The sequence below is a fragment of the Mus caroli genome, chromosome 10 (genome assembly GCF_900094665.2).
Source record: "Mus caroli chromosome 10, CAROLI_EIJ_v1.1, whole genome shotgun sequence".
Taxonomy (NCBI): Eukaryota; Metazoa; Chordata; class Mammalia; order Rodentia; family Muridae; genus Mus; species Mus caroli.
Genome location: NC_034579.1, coordinates 94,014,887 through 94,040,026, shown reverse-complemented (window position 1 = coordinate 94,040,026; position 25,140 = coordinate 94,014,887). Strand labels below are relative to the sequence as shown.

General features: G+C 38.5%; 2 protein-coding genes across 2 annotated transcripts in view; one reads left to right on the top strand and one right to left on the bottom strand.

Moving 5' to 3' along the window:
* The window catches only part of Cep290 (centrosomal protein 290), an 82,740-nt gene extending 65,906 nt beyond the window's left edge, over nt 1–16,834 (bottom strand). The window contains exons 1-13 of the mRNA XM_021173991.2: nt 16,666–16,834; nt 16,010–16,139; nt 15,784–15,861; nt 15,011–15,080; nt 14,207–14,253; nt 11,612–11,755; nt 8,649–8,702; nt 7,626–7,778; nt 6,734–6,916; nt 5,450–5,539; nt 4,300–4,422; nt 3,185–3,308; nt 2,179–2,351 (exon numbers count right to left, since the gene is read on the bottom strand). Of these exons, the coding sequence (XP_021029650.1) occupies nt 2,179–2,351; nt 3,185–3,308; nt 4,300–4,422; nt 5,450–5,539; nt 6,734–6,916; nt 7,626–7,778; nt 8,649–8,702; nt 11,612–11,755; nt 14,207–14,253; nt 15,011–15,080; nt 15,784–15,861; nt 16,010–16,111 (1,341 nt within the window). The 5' untranslated portion in view covers nt 16,112–16,139; nt 16,666–16,834. The remainder of the gene's footprint in view (nt 1–2,178; nt 2,352–3,184; nt 3,309–4,299; nt 4,423–5,449; nt 5,540–6,733; nt 6,917–7,625; nt 7,779–8,648; nt 8,703–11,611; nt 11,756–14,206; nt 14,254–15,010; nt 15,081–15,783; nt 15,862–16,009; nt 16,140–16,665) is intronic.
* Nucleotides 16,835–17,066: 232 nt separating this feature from the next.
* Tmtc3 (transmembrane O-mannosyltransferase targeting cadherins 3) overlaps nt 17,067–25,140 on the top strand; it is a 43,126-nt gene continuing 35,052 nt past the window's right edge. The window contains exon 1 of the mRNA XM_021174046.2: nt 17,067–17,253. The gene's annotated coding sequence lies outside the window, so the exon portion shown is untranslated. The remainder of the gene's footprint in view (nt 17,254–25,140) is intronic.

The window sequence follows — 25,140 nt, the reverse complement described above, 5'->3', positions numbered from 1 at the left end:
AAAAAAAAAAAAAAAAAAAAGATATGAAAAGTCCAAGTAGATTCATTCGGTTGATACAGATATTGTAGGTACCAAAGCCATCCCCATCACAAGTTCATCAAGGTAGTCACAGTCATATCTCCCATTCGGGCACAAAGCACAGAGATACAAAGATACAATCCTGATACCTCACCTGAGCTGCATGTCTGAACAAAACACTTCATCAAAAGGCTTAATGGGGAAGTAAAGACAGGAGGAAGAGTAGGGAGGGTAAAAAGCAATAATGCTGTCTGAAAAGCCATAAAGAATCACATGATTGACTATTTATATGAAAATACAAACAACCCTATACCAAATCTAATTCTATGTATAAATACACATAAGGCTTAAATAAACTTTTCTCACCTACACTGACAACAATCCCACCAAGAGCCAAAGACCATGTAACAAAAACCCAATACCAGACATGAGTTGTCTTTTTTTGAGTTGCTAGCCAAGGTTGTCTAAAACACTCTGAAAACAAACAGCTTATTGCTATTGCCCCTGATTGACCCTCAGAGGTAGAGAGTAAGTCCCAATGACTGAAGACACAATGCATTTCAGAAGCAAGACCTAGAGACTTCAAGTTGGAACTCATTTTTTAAGCCTCTTCTTCCCTGAGGACTAGCTTTGAAGGTACCAGAAGGCACCATGCAAGCTTGAAAAGGTGGAATGCAATTCACCCTACCAACCTCTGCTGCTCAGGACCTCACTGACCAGCAGGACACCATAATGGAAGGGAAACTACTCAGTGCTAGTTCAGTCACCGTTACTGTAGGCCCACAGGTACTATTCTACTAAAGCAGCATAATCCCCCCAACAATGTGAACACTTGTCCTTTTACCTACACATAAGGTAATGCTCTTTCCCTTTGCAGTAAGAGCCCACAGTACCTCAGCCTACACAAAGAACTACACACAGAGCAATTCACCAAGTGAGCAGAAAAAAATAGCCTTCTCCAGTGAAAAAGAACATTTGGGTATCCAATACCCAATAAATACATACAAGTAATTCTACATGTAACAGGATATATGATCACACTGTGAGCCCCGAGATTGTGTTATTTACTGAAAAAAACTGTTTCTAGTTGTGCTGTGGCTCAGCCATTAGCAGATACCTTTAATCCCTCTGGCTAGAATACAGACACACACTTAGTACAATAACTTTAATTCCAAACAATGAAGGGAAAGGTTATTTGTAGAAGGAAGCACCCATGTTTGGAAGTGATGTCTACCTGTGTGGCTGACAAAGTGATAAATCGGAGATGGAGTTTACAGAATAGATATGCCCAACTCTCAGGAGAAGAGAGAGGAAAGAGATGCATCGTAAGAGACAATAGCACAAAGACAGAGATGAGGCAGTTTTTACTGGGACAATAGTACTGAGACAGGTTACAGAGAGATAATAAGCCAGACATGGATGAAGACAGAACAAGCCAGAAAATGAGATGTAACCACATTAGATATTGCCAAAGTTAGTTTGAGGCCAAGCAGAGCAAAAATTCAGAGGACAAGAGAGAAGCCAGATTGAATCAGTTAGCTTGGAGAGGAATTTGAGCCAGAACAGCTCAGTTGAGAGATCAGAAAGAGCTAGGGAGGTGACCTTATTCAACAGTAAAGTCTCAAAGGCAGAAAACATTCTAGGCCTAGAAAAGATTGTACAGGGGCTAAAAACTTCCAGGACTAGGCATAGGTTAGAAGGCAGTAAGCCTCTGAGAACACAACTGCCTCCAACAAATAAAATGTATTCTAACATATACATCCTGAGTTCATTATATTTATGAACATATCTAACATATATATATATCATACATGTACATATATACATTACATATATAAGAAACAATAATTAAGGAAGAAGGAAGCAATAAGAGTGAGGAGGGTTATGTGAGTGTGGATGGTTTGGAGGAAAGAAAGAGAAGAGAAAAATGATGTAATAATCTCAAACTTAAAAAATAATAAAATAAACTTTTTTTAAAAAGGAAAAAAAGATTTGGAAACACTTTTCTTGACATAAATCGAATGCTGTGAAGTTTGACTAGTTTAAGATGCTGTGCTCTGGAATGTTTTCTCCATGGAACACAGTAAGAGCCACAGAGCCAGTTTGGTGTCATGGATAACTGTAAGTAAGCTCTCTAACTGACAAGATAAAAATACTTACAGATTCATAATCTTTTAATCTCTTCAGAGCCTCAACCAATTCTTTGTCCTTCTCCCTGGCATCAGCCTCAGCCAGCTCAGCTGTTCTCTCGGCCTCTTTTGTTTTCTCTTCTAAAATTTGTACTTTTGAGTGAATTTTCATATAATGAGTCTGCTGATAAATGTTTGAAGTACCTACAGTGTGAAAAAAGAAATCATGAAGGAACTGAATTGAGTTCTCCTTTTTATGAATCTGCTGTTCCCAAAAAAGGGGCTGAAGCATCAGTAAGGCACAAAAGCTTCTTAGGTGTGTCTACTCACTGTAAGACCAACTCACTGTTTGGTTTTATTAAGAAAACTAACTAATGGCAACTGGGGAGTGTGGGCACTGCAGCTTTTACTAAAGTCATTTGAACCAAAAAAAAAAAAGAAGATCAACTAAAAAGTAGAGTTGATTACAGTTACTTTAGCTAGAAGGATATGGGTTATAAAAAAAAGGGGGGGTTGTAAAAGCCCACTTTACAGAGGATGCATCTCTGTGACAGAAAATATTTAATGATGATAATAATCAACATTTCTTTCAACCACTATTAACAGTAAAATAGATTTTCAGCTAGATGTATTGCCAGCCCATACCTTCAGACATCTCTTTCTCCTCTGTTTCACCAATGGATTCTTTCCATTAATCTACAAGAATTTGTTATTTCTTCTGAACTTTAAAAAAACATTTTTAACCTCTCTTTCTCCTCAGGCTACTACCTAGTTTTTTTTTTTTTTTTTTTTTTTACTACCCTATTGCAGAAAAGATTTTCTGTTTCTTCTCTCCAGTTCCTCTTTCCCTCGGATTCAGAGGCAGGAGTGGGTGAGTAGGTGGAGGACCCTCATAGAGGCAAAGGGGAGAGGGAGGGAGGATGAGATGGAGGGATTGTGAAGGGGTAACTGGAAAGGAGAATATCATTTGAAATGTAAAAACTCGTTTGAAACACAATGATATACGTAAGCCATTTACTTATAAAATACTAAGATACCTTTGTCTTTATGGAGTTCACTTTTCAAATCTTCAATAATAAACGTATTTTTTTCCATTTCTTTCGTATACTGTTCTACTTGTTCAGTGAGCATCTTAATTTGACTGTCTCGCTCCTGGATGCCCTACAAAATATTTTGAAATAGCAAATATTCATTAATATGAACATACATTTTTATAATAAATAAGAGAACACACTTCCTGGTAGACAAACTGTTTCTTTTAAACATTTTTTTATTACATTTATTTATTTGTGTGTCCATGTGTAGGAAGAGGTATGGGATCAGGTGACAACTTCTTTTACCTTGTGGGTTCCAGAGACTGAACTAAGGTTGTCAGGAAGGACATTAAGTGTCTTTACCCACTTGGCCACCTACCAGACCCAGGAAAGTAAGTTTCTTATGTATTCCTCAAACAGCTACACAACTGTTCTCATGTGAATATTTAAAGATGGAAAATTTTATTCTAGAACTCCTTAGTGTCCATGGCTTTTATAACTCCTGATACGGTGTTTTTGCTAGTCACCCATTGAACCTTCTCTTTGGTACTCTCTCTGTTTGTTTGCTGTGTTCTTTCTTTCCGTCCAGTCAGGCTTCTGTGCCTTCTACACCCCACTGAGAAACAAGGTCCTCATCACTGCCCTCCTTCTCAAATAATGTCTATCTTAGCACTTCACTGAAAGAACACATACAAGACAAGTGAGAGGGGTTTTCTGAATGAGTTTGTTCTGCTAAAAACAACTTTTAAGTAGCACACTCACAATATAAGCACACTTAGTTCACTTAGTAGTTTAGGCATAAGATACACAATAATAAACATTAATAAGAAGCAAGGTATTTTAAAAGCTACAGCTTTTGAATAGATACTAAGTAACTCCAAACTGACAATAAATAATAATATGAAAAGGCAAAATAATTCTAAAGTGTTACACTCTCTCTAAACTTACTTCTAGCTTTGCCTCCCCCATGAGATATGCATGAGAAATTTCAAAGTTTGTTACACACACAGTAATGGAAGCCGACGAGGCCCATAGATAAGCAGCTAAGACAGCTGGGACTGTAGCATCATTTCCTGATATTACCATCCTTGCGAAGGATGAGAAGGAGAAGGTTTTACCTGTTTCAGAGCCATAATGTTACTTTTGTCTACATCAAGTTGGGCGTTTTTAAGTTTCCCTCTCAGACTCTGTAACATTTGCTGATATTCAATGATTTCATCATCTTTAGAAGACAAAATTAACTAAAAAAAAAAAAAAAGATCTGTTATAAAAAATGTAAATTAACAAACCACTCATAACTCATAGAAAAGTATAAATAACTTTGGCACATTTAAAAGAATACAAAAATAAAATTCTTTTTAATTTTTTTCAGTGTGCATTTATAATGTGTTTGTGTCTATGTGTGTGTGTGTGTGTGTGTATACACACATATATAACTTCTCATTAAAATACTGCCTTCAAAAGAAAAACTGGAAACCTCCTAAGTGTCATACAACAGGGTACTCATTCATTATATGTACAAAAATTAAATATTAAAATGTGATTGGAACTGGGTTTTTTCCAAAGGTTAGAAACTATACTCTATGGTTGAAAGCAAGCCTGGCCTAGCTTGTTTCTTAAGGCCCTGTAAGGCAGCCATGCTTATCCACTCATGGATTGTCTGTGCACTACCCTTTCCAAGTTGGAACAGCAGTTGCGTGGCTAGAACGGGACAGCTAAAACAGTTACTTTCTAGAGGTCTACAGATTATCTGACCCCTGCGGGATGAATGCAGCTTCGTCCCATTGCTGAGCTTCCCAGATAATAAACAGTTCCTAACTGCCAATAAGGGTTCATTGGGCATGGCCAGAGGTGGAGATGCTAGAAGGGCCAGCTTTTACAGTAGGATTACTAATTCAGTCATCTCAGTTCACTCACAAATAGCTTCTAACCATCCTAACCCTAGTCTCTGACGGGGTACAGCTCTGGACTTAGGGTGGAAAAGGGAAGTTAGACAAAGAAATGGAGTGTTCTGAAAAGGCTTTCCACATGATATTGATAAATCTTTTCCCCGAGGCCATTCCTGATTCCTCTTGCCTGGAAAGTGCTTGTCTAATAAATAAACAAGCTCAAGGAGCACATACAGAAGTCTTAGAGCTTTTATACCCAGGATATATAATGAACTTCTTAAAAATCAACATGCTATTGTCTGATGCAATTCCTTAAGAATCAAAATCAAAGTCAAATCAAAATACAAAATGAGAAGGGTCTCATCCTGTGGCACAGCACCTTCCACTCTTCCACTTTTGCATTCACAGCCATCATGACTGGATCGTCCTCTTCATCCTTCGCCTGCAGAAGATCCGTGAGCTCTCGCACCTAAGAGTAACAATCAGCTCATAAAATGGTTCAAAGCAGGGCAAGTTCATGTGATTGCATGTGCATACTGAAATATGCACAAAGATATGTTTACAGGTGCATTATATTACATGTGTATATTACATATTACAATATTCATTACTAACATAGTCTTATTCTTAAAGGTGACACGTAATGGCTGTATAATATTAAATAAAACTTTAAAATCTGAAATGCTCTCAAATTGGACACTTTTTATGTTGCCACAAGTGGAAAATTACATATCACATTTAATTTGCTGTGTTTTAGTCAAAATACAGGCATAAAAATACTGTATTGATGGTTTACATATCAGGGCCACATGAAGCATACGAGTCTAGTGTTTAGCTATTAAAGGTATCCCCAAAAGTGCTCATGTATATATCTATCCTGCATTACTTCCAAAACCTAAAAACCTCCCAAAAGTCTAAAAAAATTAAAAAATGAAAAATAAACATAAGTCACACTCTGGACATTTATAATCCCGTGCATTTTAGATAAGCGCTACTCAAGAAACTATTCAATAATTATTACTAGAGAACCACATTTTTAAACATTAGTGTACTTTTCAAACAAGTTGCCCTATGTAAATAATAAATAATATATTGATCTTTGATATATTTTCAGTGTTTGAAGAAATAAAATTAAGTCAGGTGTTGGTGGCGCACGCCTTTAATCCCAGCACATGGGAGGCAGAGTCAGGCGGATTTCTGAGTTCGAGGCCAGCCTGGTCTACAAAGTGAGTTCCAGGACAGCCAGGGCTATACAGAGAAACCCTGTCTTGAAAAACCAAAAAGAAAGAAAGAAAGAAAGAAAGAAAAAAAGAAAGAAAGAAAGAAAGAAAGAAAGAAAGAAAGAAAGAAAGAAAGAAAGAAAGAAAGAAAATTAAATGTTATAGCCACTGGGTTTTTAAAAACCTTCAAATCCCTGAAACTATTCTCAGCACTCCTGTCTACACTCCCTTGAGCATCATTCATTTTCCCCAAATGGCCAGGACCACAGGTGCACGTGAAGAGCCCTTTTGGACAAGTATGTCAGGATGGCAACACATTCCTGTATTAAGACAAGCAACAAAAGCAACATCCTAGAACATTAAAGTCTGTCTAGTTTCAAATACACAGCAATCACTGAGGCTGGTGAGAACTCAGCCACCGTTGGTTTCAACGGTGCGCTTACTTGAAGGCGATAGTGCTCATTCTCTTTCTTGATCTGGTCCATAACAGTATCCGTTTGATGCACAAGCGCTTTCATCCTGTTGTACTCATCAGTCATCTTCTCCATCTCCTGTACAGACTCTTCCAGGTTTTTCCTCATTTCTTGGTTCTGAACTTCAATTTTCTCATTAGCCTCTGTTAAGGTCTAAAAATGTTAAATATATTATTACTTTAAAAAAGCCTTACAAGAAACTGAAATTTATACTAAACTACAATTAAATAGAGCCATAGGGTCCTCCAGAGGAAAAAAATGATTCTTGATAGACCATTAGGATTAACATGGCATTGGCCAGTTAAATGAAATTAAATGTCAAGAAAATTGTCTTTGGCATCTCAATTGTTCTTGGTGCCCAAGACAGAGAAATGCAGTGTAAATAGATAATTGAAAATTCAAAGGCACAACTTATTTTGTGTTTTAATAGTACATGTGGAGGCAGAGAGATGTTTTTGTGAATAAAATACTTGCAGCATAAACATGTGAATGCACATAAAGCCAGACGCTGCAGTTTGCATGTTTATTCTCAGTGCTCCTACTGAGAGAGAAAAGAGGTGAATCCATGGAATCTGTGAGCTCGATGGCCCAGACTACAGAGTAGTGAACCACAAAGGGATCCTACCTCACATAAGGCAGAAGCTGGTAACAAATACCAGAGGTTACCCCTGACTCAGCACACATGCAGGCACCCATGTGCATACACACATGGACAGGCAGCATTATACATACACAAAATAAGTTAATGGACACAATAGCAAATACATACTCAAAAGTCACAACAAGCAATAAATGTTAGATTTACCCCAGCCTGGTAATAAATTTGTAAAACCATGCCTCTGAACTGACTTACTCATTTTACCTGTATTTCGTCCAGATATTGAACAAGTTCATAGTTCTTTTTAGACAACTGTGATCGGTAGTCACTGTCTTCTCCTCTCCTTGATAGAAGTGATTCTTTCTGAGAATCTATTTGTTTCTGGTAGTCAATAATGTCCTGCCGAAGCTGCTCATTCTGAGTTTAGAGCAAACACAGCAGTCAGCATTAAACCTCTATCCAGAGCCAAAAACGAGCCAACAGGACAATACTACTGAGAATGACAAAACTCTATCCCTTAGCTGCTGATCCCAGAGCAGCTCTCTAAGTTCCCAGGGTTTAACTACCCTTACGGCCTCACCTTTTTCTTTAGACGTTTGTTCTTCAAAAGGACAGGAAAAGAATAATTAGAGATGAGAAAGGCAACACATAATTAAAACCAACATGTATGTGTTAAAGAAAGTAAGAATAAAGAACATTTTAGAACAACTGAATGCATTATTTAAAATAGTGAAAGAAAAGGAAAAATATTAAGTATGAACCAAAAGGAAGAAAATTCTAACTAGGTTAAAAAGAAATTTAGATAAAACAATTAAAAGAAGAGGACACAGGAGGTGGCGGTCAGAAAAAGAACAGGAATGGGGGAAATGATGTGATCATATTAAATGTGAATTAAAACATTTCTGTTACAAGACAGAAAGTTATGATTTAGCACATATACACAAATTGTAGTATAAGACTTCATGAGAAACAAAACTATGACAATGCCGGACAAAACGTCATAAGAAAAGAAATCTCCTCAAATGCCCAGTTCGCTGTTAGCAAGACGGTCATGGAACAGAAAACAAGCTCGCCCCACACGGTTCCAAGGCAGGGAAGAACTACCTAATGGCCTCGCATTTTGGTTGACTCTGTAACTCCCTGAGACAAAGCCCTCATAAAATGAGCCAGTATGACTATCATCAGTTACACAGAAGATGAGATTCTGGCTAAAATAGCATTGTAGGTAAACATTTTAAACAAGGAAGACTTTGTTGAACCACCCCAAAACTGAAAGTCTTTACTAACCTCTCTTCTTAATTTGCTGTTTTCATTTTCTGCCTCCTCATTTCGAAGAGCCAACTAAAACAGTAAAAAAATAAAAAAAAAAAGATAAAACTCAAAAATAATGCAATCTAAGTTCCACATTTAGCTTTTTTTACTTTAAATTCTTATTCCTTTCCAAGAGAGACCATTTAACTACTAAGGACTAGTAAAGCTTCATATCACACTAGAACACAAATAAAACTCAAGTTTAAACTAAGGACTTAAGAAAGGACAGAAGGAAAGACTCAGCGTTAAAGGAAAAATAATCTATAGACCAAAGCAAACTAGAGGCTAAAGAAGACAACAATCTCAAAGTTATATTGCCCAATTTCCTAAAAACTGCTGAAGGAGAAATCACTTTATGCCAAGGAGAAATCACTCTTTCCTCTTTATAAACTGAAATACCTACAAAAGGGGGAGGGAGGAGTATAGAAATGACTGAAACAAGCTGAAATCAGAAATCAGGTTGGCCTAAGTTTATATATCCTTTGAGTATCAATTCTTACATAAGTACAAAAAATCCATTTACCATCCCTTCAATTGTTTTCATGTCTCTTGTTGACATGAGAAATATGATGTGCATAACGTCCTTAACATGATACTCAGCAAACAGACCAGCAAACAGTACTAAGTGCTGTTTTCTTCACCTACAACAGTTCATTTGCAGCAGTTTCTGTTTTCTTTTGGACAGAAAAAATATAACCAATATGATAGCTTTTCTTTATTATCTATTCTCTATATAACATCCTTTTAATGGTCTTTTACCTTTCTGTTTTCTGCCTTACTCAAGCAAAAGATCCAATCACAATAGTATGCAAAAAACTTAAAGCCATCTATAAGGAGGCATAGAATGGTTCTTTAGACACGGGGGGGCAGCAGGTAGGAAATAAAATATACTATTAGGTCAGTAGAGAAAATCTGATTATAGACTAGAATACCACTGAATCAATATTTCATTTCCTGAACATCATAAGTCTATTTTGGTTGTATAAGGGAATATTCACATTTTTAGACCTATTTAAGTATAAAGTATTATTATGTCTAAAATTAAGTCTCAAATGGTTCAACAAAAGAAAAATGAGAGATAAAGAATCATGTGTACAATGATATGATAGAAATCTCAATTGATGGATAACCATGAGAATATAAATATTTATTGTTTTTTTCTGACAAGTCTTTATAAAATATAAGACTATTTATTATTTTCCAAGAAAAAACATTTCAAGAGACCTTATAACATTCAATGCAAATGAAAATTTTACAAGTTTGATGATGATTAATGTGACAATTATTATCTGGTACTATCTGTCCAATCGTATTCTAAATTGGAAAGGTGAAAATTCAATACTCAAGCACTCAGTGTTACTCCACTGTTTTCCTTTAGCTTCACTCTTGATAGCTTTCTTTCGTGCACCTATTCCATTATTTTATTCAACTTTTTCAGTGGTAAATCTTACAGTCAAGGTTCTGGCTTCATTAATATCTATACTAAAGACCATGATCAGTCTGGTGTCTACTATGTATATGAGATTTAAATATTACAAGAACCTCAAGGTCAACTGGACAAAACTGAAACAATAATGTTAAACCTGAACACAACGCGGTGTTCCAAAGAGCACCATTGTACCTAGCCACATGCATACCACAGACAGGCAGGCTCTCCTCTGCTCTCCAGCCTCAGTCATTCACCAGCCCAGTCACTCTTTCCCTCAAGCATGTCTAGTCATCCCAGCAGTTATTCCCTTATCTAGGCCACCATCAGCACCTGTCGGAACCAATACAAGTGTTTCCTTACTAATTTTGACCCTCTTCAGTCTGCTCTCCACAAAGCAAGGTAAGCTTTAAAAGCATTGAATTGACCTAGCCTTGCGCTCAGCTCTCTTGTTTCTTTAGAAAGATCCTTTAGGCTGCGGCCTTTACCAGAGGCTCATGAGTATCAAAGCTGGGAAGGAAGGACAGGAGAACGAGTGAGAGCACATTCTTGAGTGGGACTGTCAGTATTCAATCATTTATTAGCTGCAACACTGCGCACTTCCTCACTCTCTGTATCCCTACATTTCTTCACTTTCCCCATGTCAGAAGTGACTCCTGTCTCCCATATGGTACACATTAAATAAGGAATGACGAGTTAATGCAGACAAAGTACCTGACAGATGGTGAAACTCCGTTTTACCTACATTATAATCAGATGAGTAATTATAATTCTTGAATATTTCCTACCTCTAGTCTTAGTAAATGATATGCCTTCTCTCCAGAGCATTCTATTCCTTGACGATGTATACATTTTAATTTCTACTGCCATACTCTCTTGTACTTCCAGACTGTTTATGGATTACATTCTGGATATCCAGACTGATTTAAATATGCCTCCACAGCACAGATCAATATGGTCTTATATCCAGATGCACCCGTAAAGGATCACATCATCCTTATGTTACACCTGACCGTCTTAGAACTAGAAACTTTGTACCACACAGCAAAGTTCTGGTTGTGCTGTAATAGTGATTGGTTAAGGGTGAAAAGTATATGAGCCATGTATTTACATTTTCTAATTCTACCACATCAAAATTCATTAATTCATATATAACTCACCAAAATAAGTCAGGTAGTAGAAAAATTACTTGTTTATTTAAAATGTGGAATTCACTTCTTCATACCAATGTTACGACCAAAGTTAATTTTATGTAATTCTAATGTCCTCAATAAACATGCCTCAAAATTAAAGAATTATTTTCCAGTGTACCATTAGAAGTAGGTAGTCAATTCCATTATGTATTTCAAATGTGACTACAAAATGAACACTGCTACAAAACTTACCTGGGTGCACACTGTTCCTCAAGTAGAACATATAACCAAGAACCGCTTCCAAAGGTAACTACAGAAGTAAGATTAATGGTGTAGGATTATCTTAAATATTAAGATTCTTAGAGAAAAACGGGTCTTACTTGTTCATTAACCTTCTTTTCTTTATCCAATTCTTTTTCCATCTCCTCTAATTCTCTATCTTTTTGTTCCAACTGCTTCTCAAGTTGGCGAATTTCCTCACGTAAAAACCGAGTGTCACGTCCCCCTGCAGACTGCTGAGCCATCTTAAAGTCAGAAGCAAAGAATTCAGTCTTCCAACTATAAGTAATTCTTTTTCACTTGAAGGTTTAAAGGAACCAACAAACAAGTACTCCACTGTAAATTTTCAGTCTGCTTCAGAAACACCAGGCAGTTTAAGGCTTGTCATACAAACACCATTTTAAAAGAGTTTAAGAGTTGGGTAGGTAGGGAGGAGGAGAGGATATGGAAGGACTTGGGGAAAGGGAAGAATAAGATCAAAATATGTAAATTTAAAATCGCTTTATATAATAAAAATATAACTAAAAAAAACCCTGAACTTATTTAGGCTTTAATTTGTAAGTCAGCAACCCACGAGCTTCCCTTGACCACCAAAAGAACCATGAAGAACAGACTGCAGGTGCTGTTAGTCACTAAGCTTAGGGATAAAATGCGAAGGCTTAGAAACTGTAAAGGTTGTGAACGAAACTGAAAGCAGCTTGGTCCTCTTTCTCTGTCTGCCCTTTCCTGACACGGCAGGCTGGTTGGATCAGACATCACTCTAGTCTAGAAGAAACACTCTTAGTCATGTCTGTCCTTGCTCGTTCTGAGCCATGTGCACACTTGACTTGTGTCCAGTGCAACGGAAGACCTGAATGTTCAGCTTTAACAAATGTAACTGCACACACCGTGTCTGTCTAGTACTACTCTACAAGCAAGCCAAGACAGAACCACTTTAAAACTTAGCAGACATTTCGATTTATTTTACTTCACACTCCTGACAACTGGACCATGGTGCAAACCACTGAGCCACTAGGCCCCTAAGCTTGCCTCACGGGGAACACTCCCCACACATTTCTGCTACGTCCTCTTACTCAGGTGCTTTTCAGTCTTCTCTGCTTCATGAAGCTCCCCACTCTGCTCTCTCTCTCTCTCTCTCTTTGGGTTTTTTTTTTTTTTTTTTTTTTTTTTTTTTTTTTTTTTTTTTTTTTTTTTTTTGGTTTTTTGAGACAGGGTCTCTCTGTATAGCTCTGGCTGTCCTGGAACTCACTTTGTAGACCAGGCTGGCAGGCTGGCCTCGAACTCAGAACTCCACCTGCCTCTGCCTCCCGAGTGCTGAGATTAAAGGCATGCGCCACTATGCCCGGCTCACCACTCTGCTCTCTTAAAGCATCTTCCAAAACACTGATTTTACATCCTGAGCATTTGTTCTTAACTCAACCTTTCCTTATTTCCTTACAAAACTACAGTTAGGTTCTTTAAGAGCGCTCATTCCTTTGGGAGTTGTTTGTCCTTTCAAGATCAAGAAAAGGTGACAACAGTCTCTGAGGGCTCCTCCACATCTTCACCCATTTTGACTTTACAAGATATGTCCCTGTCCTAAACACTCCAATATGCACCAGCAAACCACCACTTTCCTGTGCAGGCTTGTAAGTCCTTAGGACCCAGGCATGTGGCAGCTCAGTCTTCTATCACAAATCAGCCTGAGCAACTGCTATAACCACATGACTCTCTCTCCATTTATTTTTAAGTAGCTTTAAAGGACAAGTTAGAAACGATGTGTTTCTTGATTTACTACGTCCCGCCAGTCCTAACAGACTCCGCCCATAGAAGCATTTTCCTCAGCTCTTCTCTGGGACTTTCCCTTTGATAAACACAATGGGCCTAACACATGCTTCACTGTTCCTGCTCCCTGACTCCACACTTCCCCTGTCCCAACTCCAGTGTTGACATCGTCCCCATGTAGCTAGGATTTCATCACCAATACTTTAAACACATTCTCACCAAACCTTCAACTGCCAGAGTCTTCTACTCTTTACCAGCTGTCTGCCTAAATACAACACCGGATCAGCTCAACTTCACACATCGTTTACTACAAAAGTATTTATTAAAAGTGCCTGACAGCTTCCTGGGAGCTTGAAATCTAGCCGAAAATGTGAAATAACTTATCCATGTGTACGGAATAATGAGGACTAGAACTCCCATCTGAGCCCATAGCCCTCAGTCTTCAGCCCTTTGTCTACGATGTCTCAAAGGTTATCTTAGTCTCACAGTCTCCCATGGCTAAACCTTACAAGTGATCTCATCCCTGTCTCCCGCTTCTAAGAACTAAACTCACAAGCATAAAACCTTGTGGACCTCTCCTTTTCCTGGTTCCTCCTTTCAAAGGCTGATCCTTTCGTACTGCATCCCCTCTCAGCTTCTCAGAATCTCGGTGTGGTTACTTCCCACACCCTTCCCCTCAGCTGCTACCAAGCTTTCTATATGCTTCTCCAGACTGACAGCCCCATTCAGAAGAGAACCGTTTTTACTTCACTGGATGCATAATTCTTAGAACTCAAGTCACAAAAGCACATTCTGTGTAATGAATGAACGCATGAGCACAAAATCTTGTATTTTCCAACCTGGGAGGATTTGAAAATAATTTAAAATAATGCAATTAATAACAACTACAAGAAAATTCAAAAACAAGGAAATATAAAAGGATATATATATACCTCCAGTTCATTTTCCAGTTTCATTACTTTTGTCTTTAATTGATTTTCTATTAAAAAAAAAAACACAAATGTTTTAATTGGTTAAGTTTCCTGTAATCAGATTTTAAGTAAACTTTAATAGAATAGTACTGTTCTCTGTTAAAGATTCCATCCTTAACAGATACAGGAAAGTAATTATTATATACGAAATGCATAAAATATGCATTCTAGAAATGCCTCATGTAGAGAGCAGAGGAAGGCTTGAGTGCATGAGTCCTGAGTCAGTGTGTACTACTGACATGGGCAAAGCCACGTCAGGAACTCCAATGTCTCAGGCCTGTGGCAAACGGCAAAGCCTTCCCTCCTTGTCTGACTGTGGATGTTGACAGGGTGTGCAGAAAATGTCCCCCTAATGTTTATGGCTCCCTTACAGAGACTACTCCTACTGAGTTTTGATAAATCTGCCTCCCTATTCAACAGCAGAAACCCCGTCTTCTTGTTTATCTGTATGCAATCACCAGACTTTATGTTCAGCTATGCAACAACTCCACTGGTCAGGTCAAGTGGATATAATACAGACACTGAGCTTCTGGGGTGTGGCAGTTGCTCCATCAGAGAGCCTGGTCCAACTGAATACAACTGTTCTAAGTGTCTGTGTGTTTTCTTTTCTTCACACCCTACCACAGCACTCAGACCAGTCCCTGGAACTGCACAAGGATGTAGCATCTTTCAGTATAAATTGAATACATATGTTATAGAATAGGATAGATTTTGTACTATCTAATAAATAATAGAACCACAGTGTTTTTTTCCCAAGACATTTACCAAATTTTGCTTGTTCTTCTCCAGCCTTTTCGACTTCTTCCAAAGCTAGCTCTACTTCCTGGGCTTTCATCTGAATATTAAAACGAGAGGGGAAGAATCTGTATTATTTACACTGTAATGTAAACAGTGGGAATGGAAACTGTGTGGAATTTGCTATCTCAGTCTGTAGTATGTACGATGACTAACACACAGAGACAGTCAGTAAATAGTTGTTGAATAAATACTAAAGGCTAGAAATTCCAGAATGGCAAGACTTTGAATTATATCTGATTTTTCCATTAAACTTTATAACCATTATTTAAAGTGTTTTCAATATCTTTTTTACTATCCCAATTGTTATTATTAATAAATGTAGTAATTCCTTCTTATAATTGGAACTAATCAGCTCTCATCCCTTCCATCTATACAACGCATTTAATGTTGCCTTCATAAGCACATTTCTGTACCAAGTATGATTTAAAAACCTTTATTCCCTTCTAAAATGCTGATAACCAAAATATACTCTCAAACCCTTGGACAGTATTTCCCAAATTACTGGCCCCAAATATTTTTGTCTACAGCCTACAAATTTTCTATATGCTTTTACCTTAATGTAAAGAATAAATACATATTCTTTCTCAGCATTTATTTATGAAGAATCTAGAATCCTCTTATTTCATGTATAGCTTATAGGGGAGAGATTTTGTATTTTATTTGACCATATGATTCTTTATGACTCTTTATTGTTTCTCCTAAAATAATATTTCTTTTCCTACATACTCTTTCCTACAAACCTTCATTAGAGACTGGGTAATTCTGAATAGATGTATCATGTTTTCTTGATCTTCATTTTTTAGTTCATTTACTTCCACCTAAGGAAACAAACACACAAAAAATGGACTATTTCATACCCTGCACATTAAATACAAGCATTCTTCCAGTTATTCAATGATTTCAAGAAGCAATTTCAATTCATGACATTGTACATCAGGCTCTGTGTACAAATCATTTATTAAGTACCTTGGATAAAGATATCAATAATTTATCTGCCAACTCTTCTTGGCGTGGCAGGTCATCTGGATCAACTTTGATTAATTCTTTCCACTTTATATTAGGTGGCATCTTGAATTCTTTCACTGTCTCTCAGCCTCTACAAAGAAGCAGGTGGATTTTAGCATTTTCAAGGAAAATGGCCTTGCAGTGTTTACATGCTCATTAGCGGTCTAACTTAACTCTCTAGGTGCTGGCTAAGAGCTATGGCTCCTGAACCGCAAAACAGATGCAGAGGCAAACAGCCTCGACGAGAATTAGTTCCCCTGACACAGGCTATACGATAATGTACACGCTAAATTGTTATTTTCTTGCTAAGACGAATTTAGAGCTAAAACCCCGAAGCCCCTTTTCCAAGTCCCCTACCATCAATGATGGTACCAACTCCCCAGATGTTTGGAAGTTTTTGAAAACCTTCTGAGAAAGGGGACGAGAGGATTTTTAAAGTAGATAAAAAGACTGAGCTAAATGAAGTGTTTGCGGAATCAAGCTTAATCAAGGAGGCCGAGACAACACTGCAGACAGGAGCGACAGAAGGTCTGGGTAGGTAGGGCTGCACCCTGTCCCTCGGGATTACGATCCTGTGAACGACACTAAGCGGCTCCTGCTCACGAGGATCCACCCACCGAAACCAAGACCTGCCACCAGGAGCAGTCACTCTTCTACAGCGACCACCTCCGGGTTCGGCCACTGCCCCGGCCTCTCGCTTCCCAGAGCGGTCCTCGCGCACTCAGGCTGCTCCCGCCAACTCTTCCCGACAGTGCCGAAGCGGCGCCGGCTGCTAGGCGACACCATTCCCCGCCCAGCCTGCCAAGACCGGAACTAGGCCCCGGGATACCTGGGAAGACTACATTTCACGACCCTGGGAAAAGCTTTACGGCTCTATTTCCCCTCCAAGCCCTCCTTACTGTGGATGAGGGAGAGCCGTGAGATGAGGACTCTACGTCCCAGAGTGCAGTTCGGCGTCGCGGCTGTGCATCCTGGGATTGGAAGTTTTTGGGAAGAGCGGCGCGTTCCCGGCGTGCAATGCGGGAGGCTGCGGCCGCCCTGGAAGAGCTGGGGGAAGGCTCGGGAGGCGGGAGGAGCGGCTGCTAAGGTGCGGCCGCCCCGGAGTCCGAGCGTGGCGGGCTATGACTGTGTTTTCTGCGGTGTCCTTCTCCGGTCCACCATCCCAGAAGCTTTCCTGAACCGTCTCCTGGCGGAGCCGCCCTCAGGTGAGGTCGGGGCGGGTCAACCCACAGCCGGGAGTAGCTCAGGGAACCTTTGCGTTTTTAGGGAAGTGCTAGCTTGGGGCTGGCGGATCTTGCTGAGGTTTGGGAAAGAGTCCTCCGGCTACTCAGGTAGGTGCGAGGGGCTCCCAGTTAGTGGCTTCCCTAAGAGGGGAGTCAATAAAAGTTTCCAGCCTCCTTGGTGTCTGGGAAAGTGGAGCGCCCCCACCCCCACCGCACCCCCTGAGTTCACGCTCTGGTTGAGTGAAGAAGGAGCGTCAGGATGGGGCAGCTTCCTGCAGCAGCTTGCGGATTGTACTGCTTATTAGGTTAATAAGAGTGGAGAGAAGGCCAAGGAAAGAGGAGCCTTAGTGTGCCCAAGGCTTTTAAGCCAGGCTGGAGGGAGGGAGGAGGGCCATGCCAAATGATGGCATTTTGCTGTCATTTGCTGGGTACCAAGGGAGTTCTTGGGGAAAAGTGCCTCTCCTTCTCTTCTCGGATGTTTACCTCCTTACTCAGGGAGCTGTTGCCAAATGCACAGCTATTCTACACCAGCAGGTAACTTTAGGAGCTGTAAGCTTCTATTTGAAAGAGTGTGTCTCCTATGTATGTATGTATGTATACGTGGATAGATATATAAGGTACTTATACATATCATACATAATAGATATTAAGTAATTAAAAGAAAAATGTAGACAGTTACATTTTTCTTTTGAAAAGATTTCTGCGGTTGAGAAAAACAAATAGCGCAAAAAAAAATGGTATTTGAAACAAATTTTAAAGACGTTCATCAGATTTGTAGGCCTGATTGCAGTGTTTGCTTTATTTCCGAATACTGTTTAGTTTTGAAATTATTCTTGGTGGAGATACAGCAGTATTATCCTCATTGTCCATCTAAGAGATTGAAGCTCGGAGAGGTTAAACGCTGTTTTCTTATTTAATGTGATGAACACGTTCATTCGTTCTACAAGCTAATGTTTGTGAAATGCGTGAGATAGTTGCACTTCCCACTTTCTGTTTTAAACGTTAATACTAAGCTTTACTTGTGTTTTGCACATTTTAATTTTATGGCTTCATTTACTCAAGAGTTTGAATTATTTTTCCTGTTCATTTTGTCAGTAGTACTAAGAAATGAAAATAGTATTTATTAAACACATGTAATATGTTCACTAGTATACTACCTCAAGAATTTGCTGTTTTTAATCACAATATCTTGATTTTTTTGTGTGATTTTAATACCTATTTTCTATTACTCATTTACTATTTTTGTGTCATTTGTATTGGTCTCTCCACCCCTGTTTCTCTTCATGTTTGTAATATCTTCAAGTAATAAATTGTATTCTCTTCAGAAGGGAGGAGTTCAAAGTCATTTATTAGTAACTGATGAAGCTAGGATTGTATATCTCAGTGAAAGTCACAACTTAAGTATAATCTTTATTAAACTCCATTCTGTAGCTTATCTTAACAGTATTTTTGAGCTAATACACCTTTCTTGGTATAAGAATACTGCAGGAAACAAGTTATATTATGACCCAGGTTTTTATATTGTACTTACCTGTGAGTCAGGGCATTTAACTGAAGTTCTGGTTCTGCAGGTTGCTATATAATTTTCAAATGGCTAAGATAATTTTTCATCAGAATTTCTCCATTTTTCAGATTTTTCCAAGAGCTAGTTTGTATGTGACAGTTCTATAAATAGCCTTGTTGCAGGAGCACTTGCCTGGACCTGTGTTCTAGCTAACTTGGCTTGTATGAAGAGCTTTATCTAACCCAAATCACTTTGTGACAAAGCCTTGCCTTTTGTAATTGTTACCTCTGTTCTCTGTACCAATGGACTTAAATTCATTACCTGTCTTTTGCTGATTTCCTGAGAATCATACTGCTCTAATGTTTAAAATGTTGCATGACCATAAGAAATGTATTAACTGAGGTTTAGAGTAAAGGTGTTTTTCAAGATTTTATTTTTCAAAGGACCTTCATGTTCAGGTAAAGGAATGTATGCTTAGCAAGCAGATACTTGCTTCTCTTTAGCATGAGGAGGCTAGACGGATAAGTCTGATTCAGCCTGAATACAGACTTCCCATTCAAACGTTCTATACACTAAAAGGTAATAATAAATAGGGGAAGTTATAGAGAAGGTCTAAATGACTGTTGTTTTCCCAGGAAACAGCACAGGATGGACTTCCCTTAATTAAAGAGCCCCCTGAGTCATAGCTTTGTCTTTCCGAAAGTGTATCATTAGATTGTTAACCCAAGAAGCACTTAGTAAGCCTAGGTGGTGGCGCAGGCCTTTAACCCCAGCACTCGGGAGGCAGAGGCAAGCAGATTTGTGAATTCGAGGCCAGTCTGGTCTACAAAGTGAGTACCAGGACAGCCAGGGCTATACAGAGAAACCCTGTCTTGAAAAAGCAAAAAAAAAAAAAAAGAAGAAGAAGAAGAAGAAGCACTTAGTATAATTTTGAAGTATAGGTCTTTGATGACATTTGATGATAGTTGGATTTTGTGTGCATATATGCTGAGATAATTTTTTTTGTAAACAGACAAGTTGGCTTATACTGCATACATGTATAAATATGCCTTTACCCACAATGAATCTTCTAGTGAGGAGAGAGTACTGTGTAGGTACTTTTCTCCAAATCTACACTGGGGGAAACCTTCAACAACGCCAGAACTGCACTCACGATCTGTACTAGGACTAATTCTCCCTTTTGTGATATACATTTTTGGGGAATCTTTAAGGGACGACGGAAAGATAAACATAATGGTACATGACTATAATCCCAGACAGGAGGCTCAGAAAGGTCTCGAGTTAAATAGACTGGGCTACACATATAATAAGATCTTTAATGTACAGGAACAAATTCATACATACACATGCGCATGCAAGTGTGCACGTAAACTTACAAACATGCAACATACTATATGTTAGCCAAACACTACCACTGAACAACATTCCCTGCCTTGATATGGGTTTTTATTCTCCAGACAACCCACAAACATCCATGAGAGTCTGAATATAGTAGTCAAGTGAGAGCTGAGTATAACAGCTTATTGTTCTTGTCTCTTTATTCTACCTTGACATCAGTGATAAGAACAAAACAACATGTGTGTCTGTGTGTATAATAAGAACATGAGATACTACTTACCCATGATGGAGGACAGATCATATCTCATTTTTAGTGATCTTATGTCTAGGTTAGAGGACAGCTCTCAAAGTTAAATCAAGTTCAGAGTTTTAATGATAACATCAGAACTGAGCATTATACTGACTGAATTGAGCTTCTGTAGCTTAAAAGTCCTGTAAACTTTTTTATTGGTATTTATTTACTTTACACCCTGCCTCTCCTCCTAGTCCCTCCCTCTCACCTCACATCCCCATGCTTCCATCCCTTCTCCTTGGAAAAGGAGAGGCCCCCGTCCCTTGGGTATCAACCAGCCTTGGCATATCAAATTGCAGTAAGACTAGGCACATCTTCTGTTGAGGCAGACAAGGCGGCCCAGTTAGGGGAAAGGGATTCCAAGGCAGGCAGTGTAGTCAGAGACAGTCCCTGCTCCCACTGTTAGTCCCACATGAAGACCCAGCTGCACAACTGTTGCATGTGTGCAGAGGGCTTAGGTCCCTCTCATGCAGCTGTCTGGTTGACAGTTCAGGCTCTGTGAACCCCTCTGGGCCCAGGTTAGTTGATTCTGTAGGATTTCTTGTGGTGTCTGATCCCTTGGCTCCTTCAGTCCTTCCTCCCCCTCTTGCAGTACAGTAATTCTTATAATCATACCTAACTAGATAGATGCCATGGGTCTATCTGACTTTACTAAAGTAACACTTTGTGTTCTGTAGTCTTTAACATTTAGAACCTAAAAATCTTACTTTGTGTATTATAAAAGATCACTTTTAATTTAGTTTACATTTTTAATTACATTTTTTTACATGTTATTTCTTCCTTGGAGCCTTCCCTATCTTCATAGTTCTTTTCCACTTGTTCTGAATAAATCTATGTTTGTTCTTCTTTAAAAGAAAAGGACAAATGTGTGAACAGGATTTGTAGGGAGGAGGAAGAGCTAAGAAGGCTGAAAGGGAGAGAGACTGAAGGTCTGAGCAATTAAAATGTTATATACACGAAACTGGAAGACAACAAAGTTAATAAAAAAGCACCCATAAAAAGAAAATCCTTGGTTAAATGGTTTCATTTAAAACTATATTTATAATTTGGATGTATTCATCTTTAATAAGTATTTAAATGAGATGCCTAATTTAAGCCAAATATTTGCAGTGTAATTACATGTCACTTAATGATGAGAATTTATTCGTAAAGGTGTATCATTAAGCCATTGTCATTGTATGATCATTCTAGAATGTATTTACATAGACTATAATAGCTAATACATTAGGCTGTTTAATCTTAGAGGTCTACTATTCAGAATGTATTCTGTTGATTGCAATGTCATATATTGTATGACAAGTTCACTAACTTCCATAAAGCTAGTAAATTAAACTCAGAACTAGCAACTCAAGGGTTTCTATAATTTGTATATAAATTAGTGAACTTAATATTTTATATTGCACATTATCGCAGATATTCTAAGTTATAATTATGAAACTAGCATGTCAATTTCCAATATGTCAGATTATCTTCTATTAATTAAATGTGTAATTATTTAAAACCTTTAATCAAAAAACACATTTCTTTATAAGTAGATGGTCTTAGCAGATCTGAAGCCTAAGACTTTATAATGAGAAAGGTTTCCAACCTTATGTAACACTTGGGTTTTTTTGTTTGTTTGTTTTGTTTTGTTTTGGGGGGGTTTTTTTTTGGTTTTTTTTTTTTTTTTTTTTGGTTTTTCAAGACAGGGTTTCTCTGTGTAGCCCTGGAACGCACTCTGTAGACCAGGCTGGCCTCGTGGCCTCGAACTCAGAAATTCGCCTGCCTCTGCTTCCCAAGTGCTGGGATTAAAGGCGTGCGCCACCATGCCCAGCAACACTTGTTTTTTAAATCTACCTCATAATGGATGCATGAATTGCTTTCCTGACTTACAGCTTGTAAGTCAGGAAAAAGGAAAGCAAGACACGCACACACACACACACACACACACACACACACACGCACACATGCATGCACATGAGTCCATGTACAGCTTACATGACCCAGACTCTTCCGTTTACATGCACTGGGTATTATATCATCTTGGGGTCATCGCTGAGAAACTTTGTGACATGCTGTGTTGTCATTCTGGGTATTTCCTTTGTCACTGCTTTACATTGTATTGTAACTTTGATGTGACAAGTTCCCCAAAGCTTCATGTGTTGAATACTTGGTCCCAAGTTTAGTGTTCAGAAGAACAGCTTTTCAGAAGTAATTGGATCATGAATTGTTTAACATAAGCCATGTGTTCATAGTTAAGTGGACTCTTAAGAGGTAGTAAAACTTGTTGGGTGGGGCCTGGTAGGTTGTGGGTCTCCAGCAGCAGGCATGTGAAGGCCATAACTTGCCCCTGTATCCAGCCTTAGTCTCTTCTCTAGTCTTCCCTGGCTTCAGCCTAGCAACGTTCTTCCTGATGCCACATTGCCAAGCTGTCCTCCCATGGCACAGTCACAGCAGTGACTCCAGATACGAATTCCCTCAACCTTCTAAAGCCATAAGCTAAACTAAGCCCTCTTCCCTTCAGGTGTTTTCATAGAAATTTGACTACCACATGCTGGATTCAGTTCTCCAATTTCCCTATTTGTTTACTAGTATACACTATTTAGCATTGCCCTAATTTGGCTGTTAGTTATAAACATCTTTAAATTGAACTTTAAAACTTCTGCTTTTCCATGCACATAATTTGGTTTTCTAGATGAAGAATTTTATTTTGGAGCTCACTGTCTCGTAGAAATTTAAGTCACTGCTCCTCCTTGCTTTGTTGGGTGTTTATTCTAAAATGTACCACTGTTGACTGTCCCCCCCACCCCCCGTTTGGAGTGTGAAGCCTGTTTTAATTTTGTAAACCTTTAGAATCTTCCCCGTTTCCAGTGGTGTAAAACTGGAGAAAAATATCTGCCTTAATAGAGAAGAGAGCTAGAAGGTCTTAGCACAAATAATGTAGACAAACTTATCTAGCCCTCATTTACAATACTAATCGTTGCCCATTGCTGTGTAGCCTATGTAAGTGACCCTGGGTTTTATATTCTCAAAAAGAAAATTCCAGTCATTAACTAGGAGTCGGAGGGGAGAGGGGTTTCTGTTCCTAGTCCTGTTTCCTAAGATCTTGAGACTCCCTGTTCTGATTGCTGTTCTGAGGGTGCTAGGAACAATATGTTCCAGCTTCTCTTCCAGCCTAGAACTCACTTTCTAGTGACGCACGGGTTAACTTACTGAGCCTTTCGGTTTGCAAGCTTCCAGTGTTTGCTGTTGCCTTTGCAGTTCCTTATACTTACGCACTTATATCCACCCCATAATAAAGATGCCTCATATTCTGTTGTCCAATTTGGCGAGAACTGAAGAAAATGCTAGTTGAATTCATCCTTTAATTAGCAACACCATCAGCTTTTGGGGTGTGTGAGTTAACAGGATCACACAACTCCATAACCTTCAGAGGTGGGAAGTCGCTCCCTGAGTCAAGATGAAGCTTTAAATAATATTTTTAACTTGAAAACTATTTCCAAGAGGGTGCAGCTGTGACCCTGTGCTTTGTTGTTCTGAATTTTAAGTTCTCTTTAACTGAATGGCATTTAATGGTTACCAAAGAAAGTTCATGCTTTCACATGTTATGTATCACATATATATATAGTTTAAGTATATCCTTTGAGCTATACATTGGGTTTTAAATCTATACCCGTGTGAGCTATTTTATTGCTAACTATAACTTTATTTCTCATTTCTTTCTGAAAACAGTCAGAAGTCCTGCAGATAAACTCAGATCTCAAAACTGAATGATACATTAGTGCCTATCAGGACTTTAACAAAGTGCCACAGACGTAGCTGACTCAGCTAAACTTACTTCTTACCAATTTGAATCAAAAGTGCAAAATGATTCCGCAAAATGATTCTATCTGTATACAACCACAGTGTCAGTAGTTGTTTTAGATGTGCTGAGAAAGATTCTAAATTCAATTTACTTATTTGCCTTTTCCAAGTGACCAGCAAGGGCTGCTGTCACTTTGGGCTTATAGAGAAATCTTCCGTCAGGCCTTTGGTTTGTCTGCTTATCTCTTTCACTCTTAAGGGCTTTGCTGTTGTGTTGGACCTGCCCAGGTGATTCCTCTGGTAAAACCGTCACACTTTTAAAGTCACTTGCTGTCTAAACATCATAGACAAAGATTTGGTATGTGGATAGTAACAGTCGTTAGGAACTATTTAGTAATATGCATTTTACAAGTGCTAATATAATAACTGTGACCTAGTGACACTACCCAGAACAGATAATGGCCGATTTGGTTTAAGTTTTGTTTTAAATAATTTTCGCTTTGTTGTGTATCTGATTTTCCTTTTCTGTCTTTTCCAGTTAGTAGAGTTCTTTCTTCACTGCACGATTCCCTAGCTCAGTATTTTCTAAAGCAGTGCCTCTGCCTCCCATGTTATATTCTTACTCCGAGAAGGATTGTCATTTATGACACTTAAATTCTAAGCTAAAAGCTTTCAGTGCAGTGGGCCAAAGAAATGATTTCAATCCAGGTCACAAACTCATATAAACAAAGAGACAAATTGGTTTTTCAAGGGAATAAATTTGATAGTAAGAGATATTAGGATTAGGTAATACACCTAATCTTGGTGCTCTTGACTACAAAGCTTTCAACAAAACTAAACAAAACTACAGAAAGTCTGGCTTAAGTTGATTTTTAAATATATAAAATACTGAAATAAAAGTTCTATTAGTCTTGGAAATCTCATACTCAGTTGAGAGGTTCTCCCATGAAAT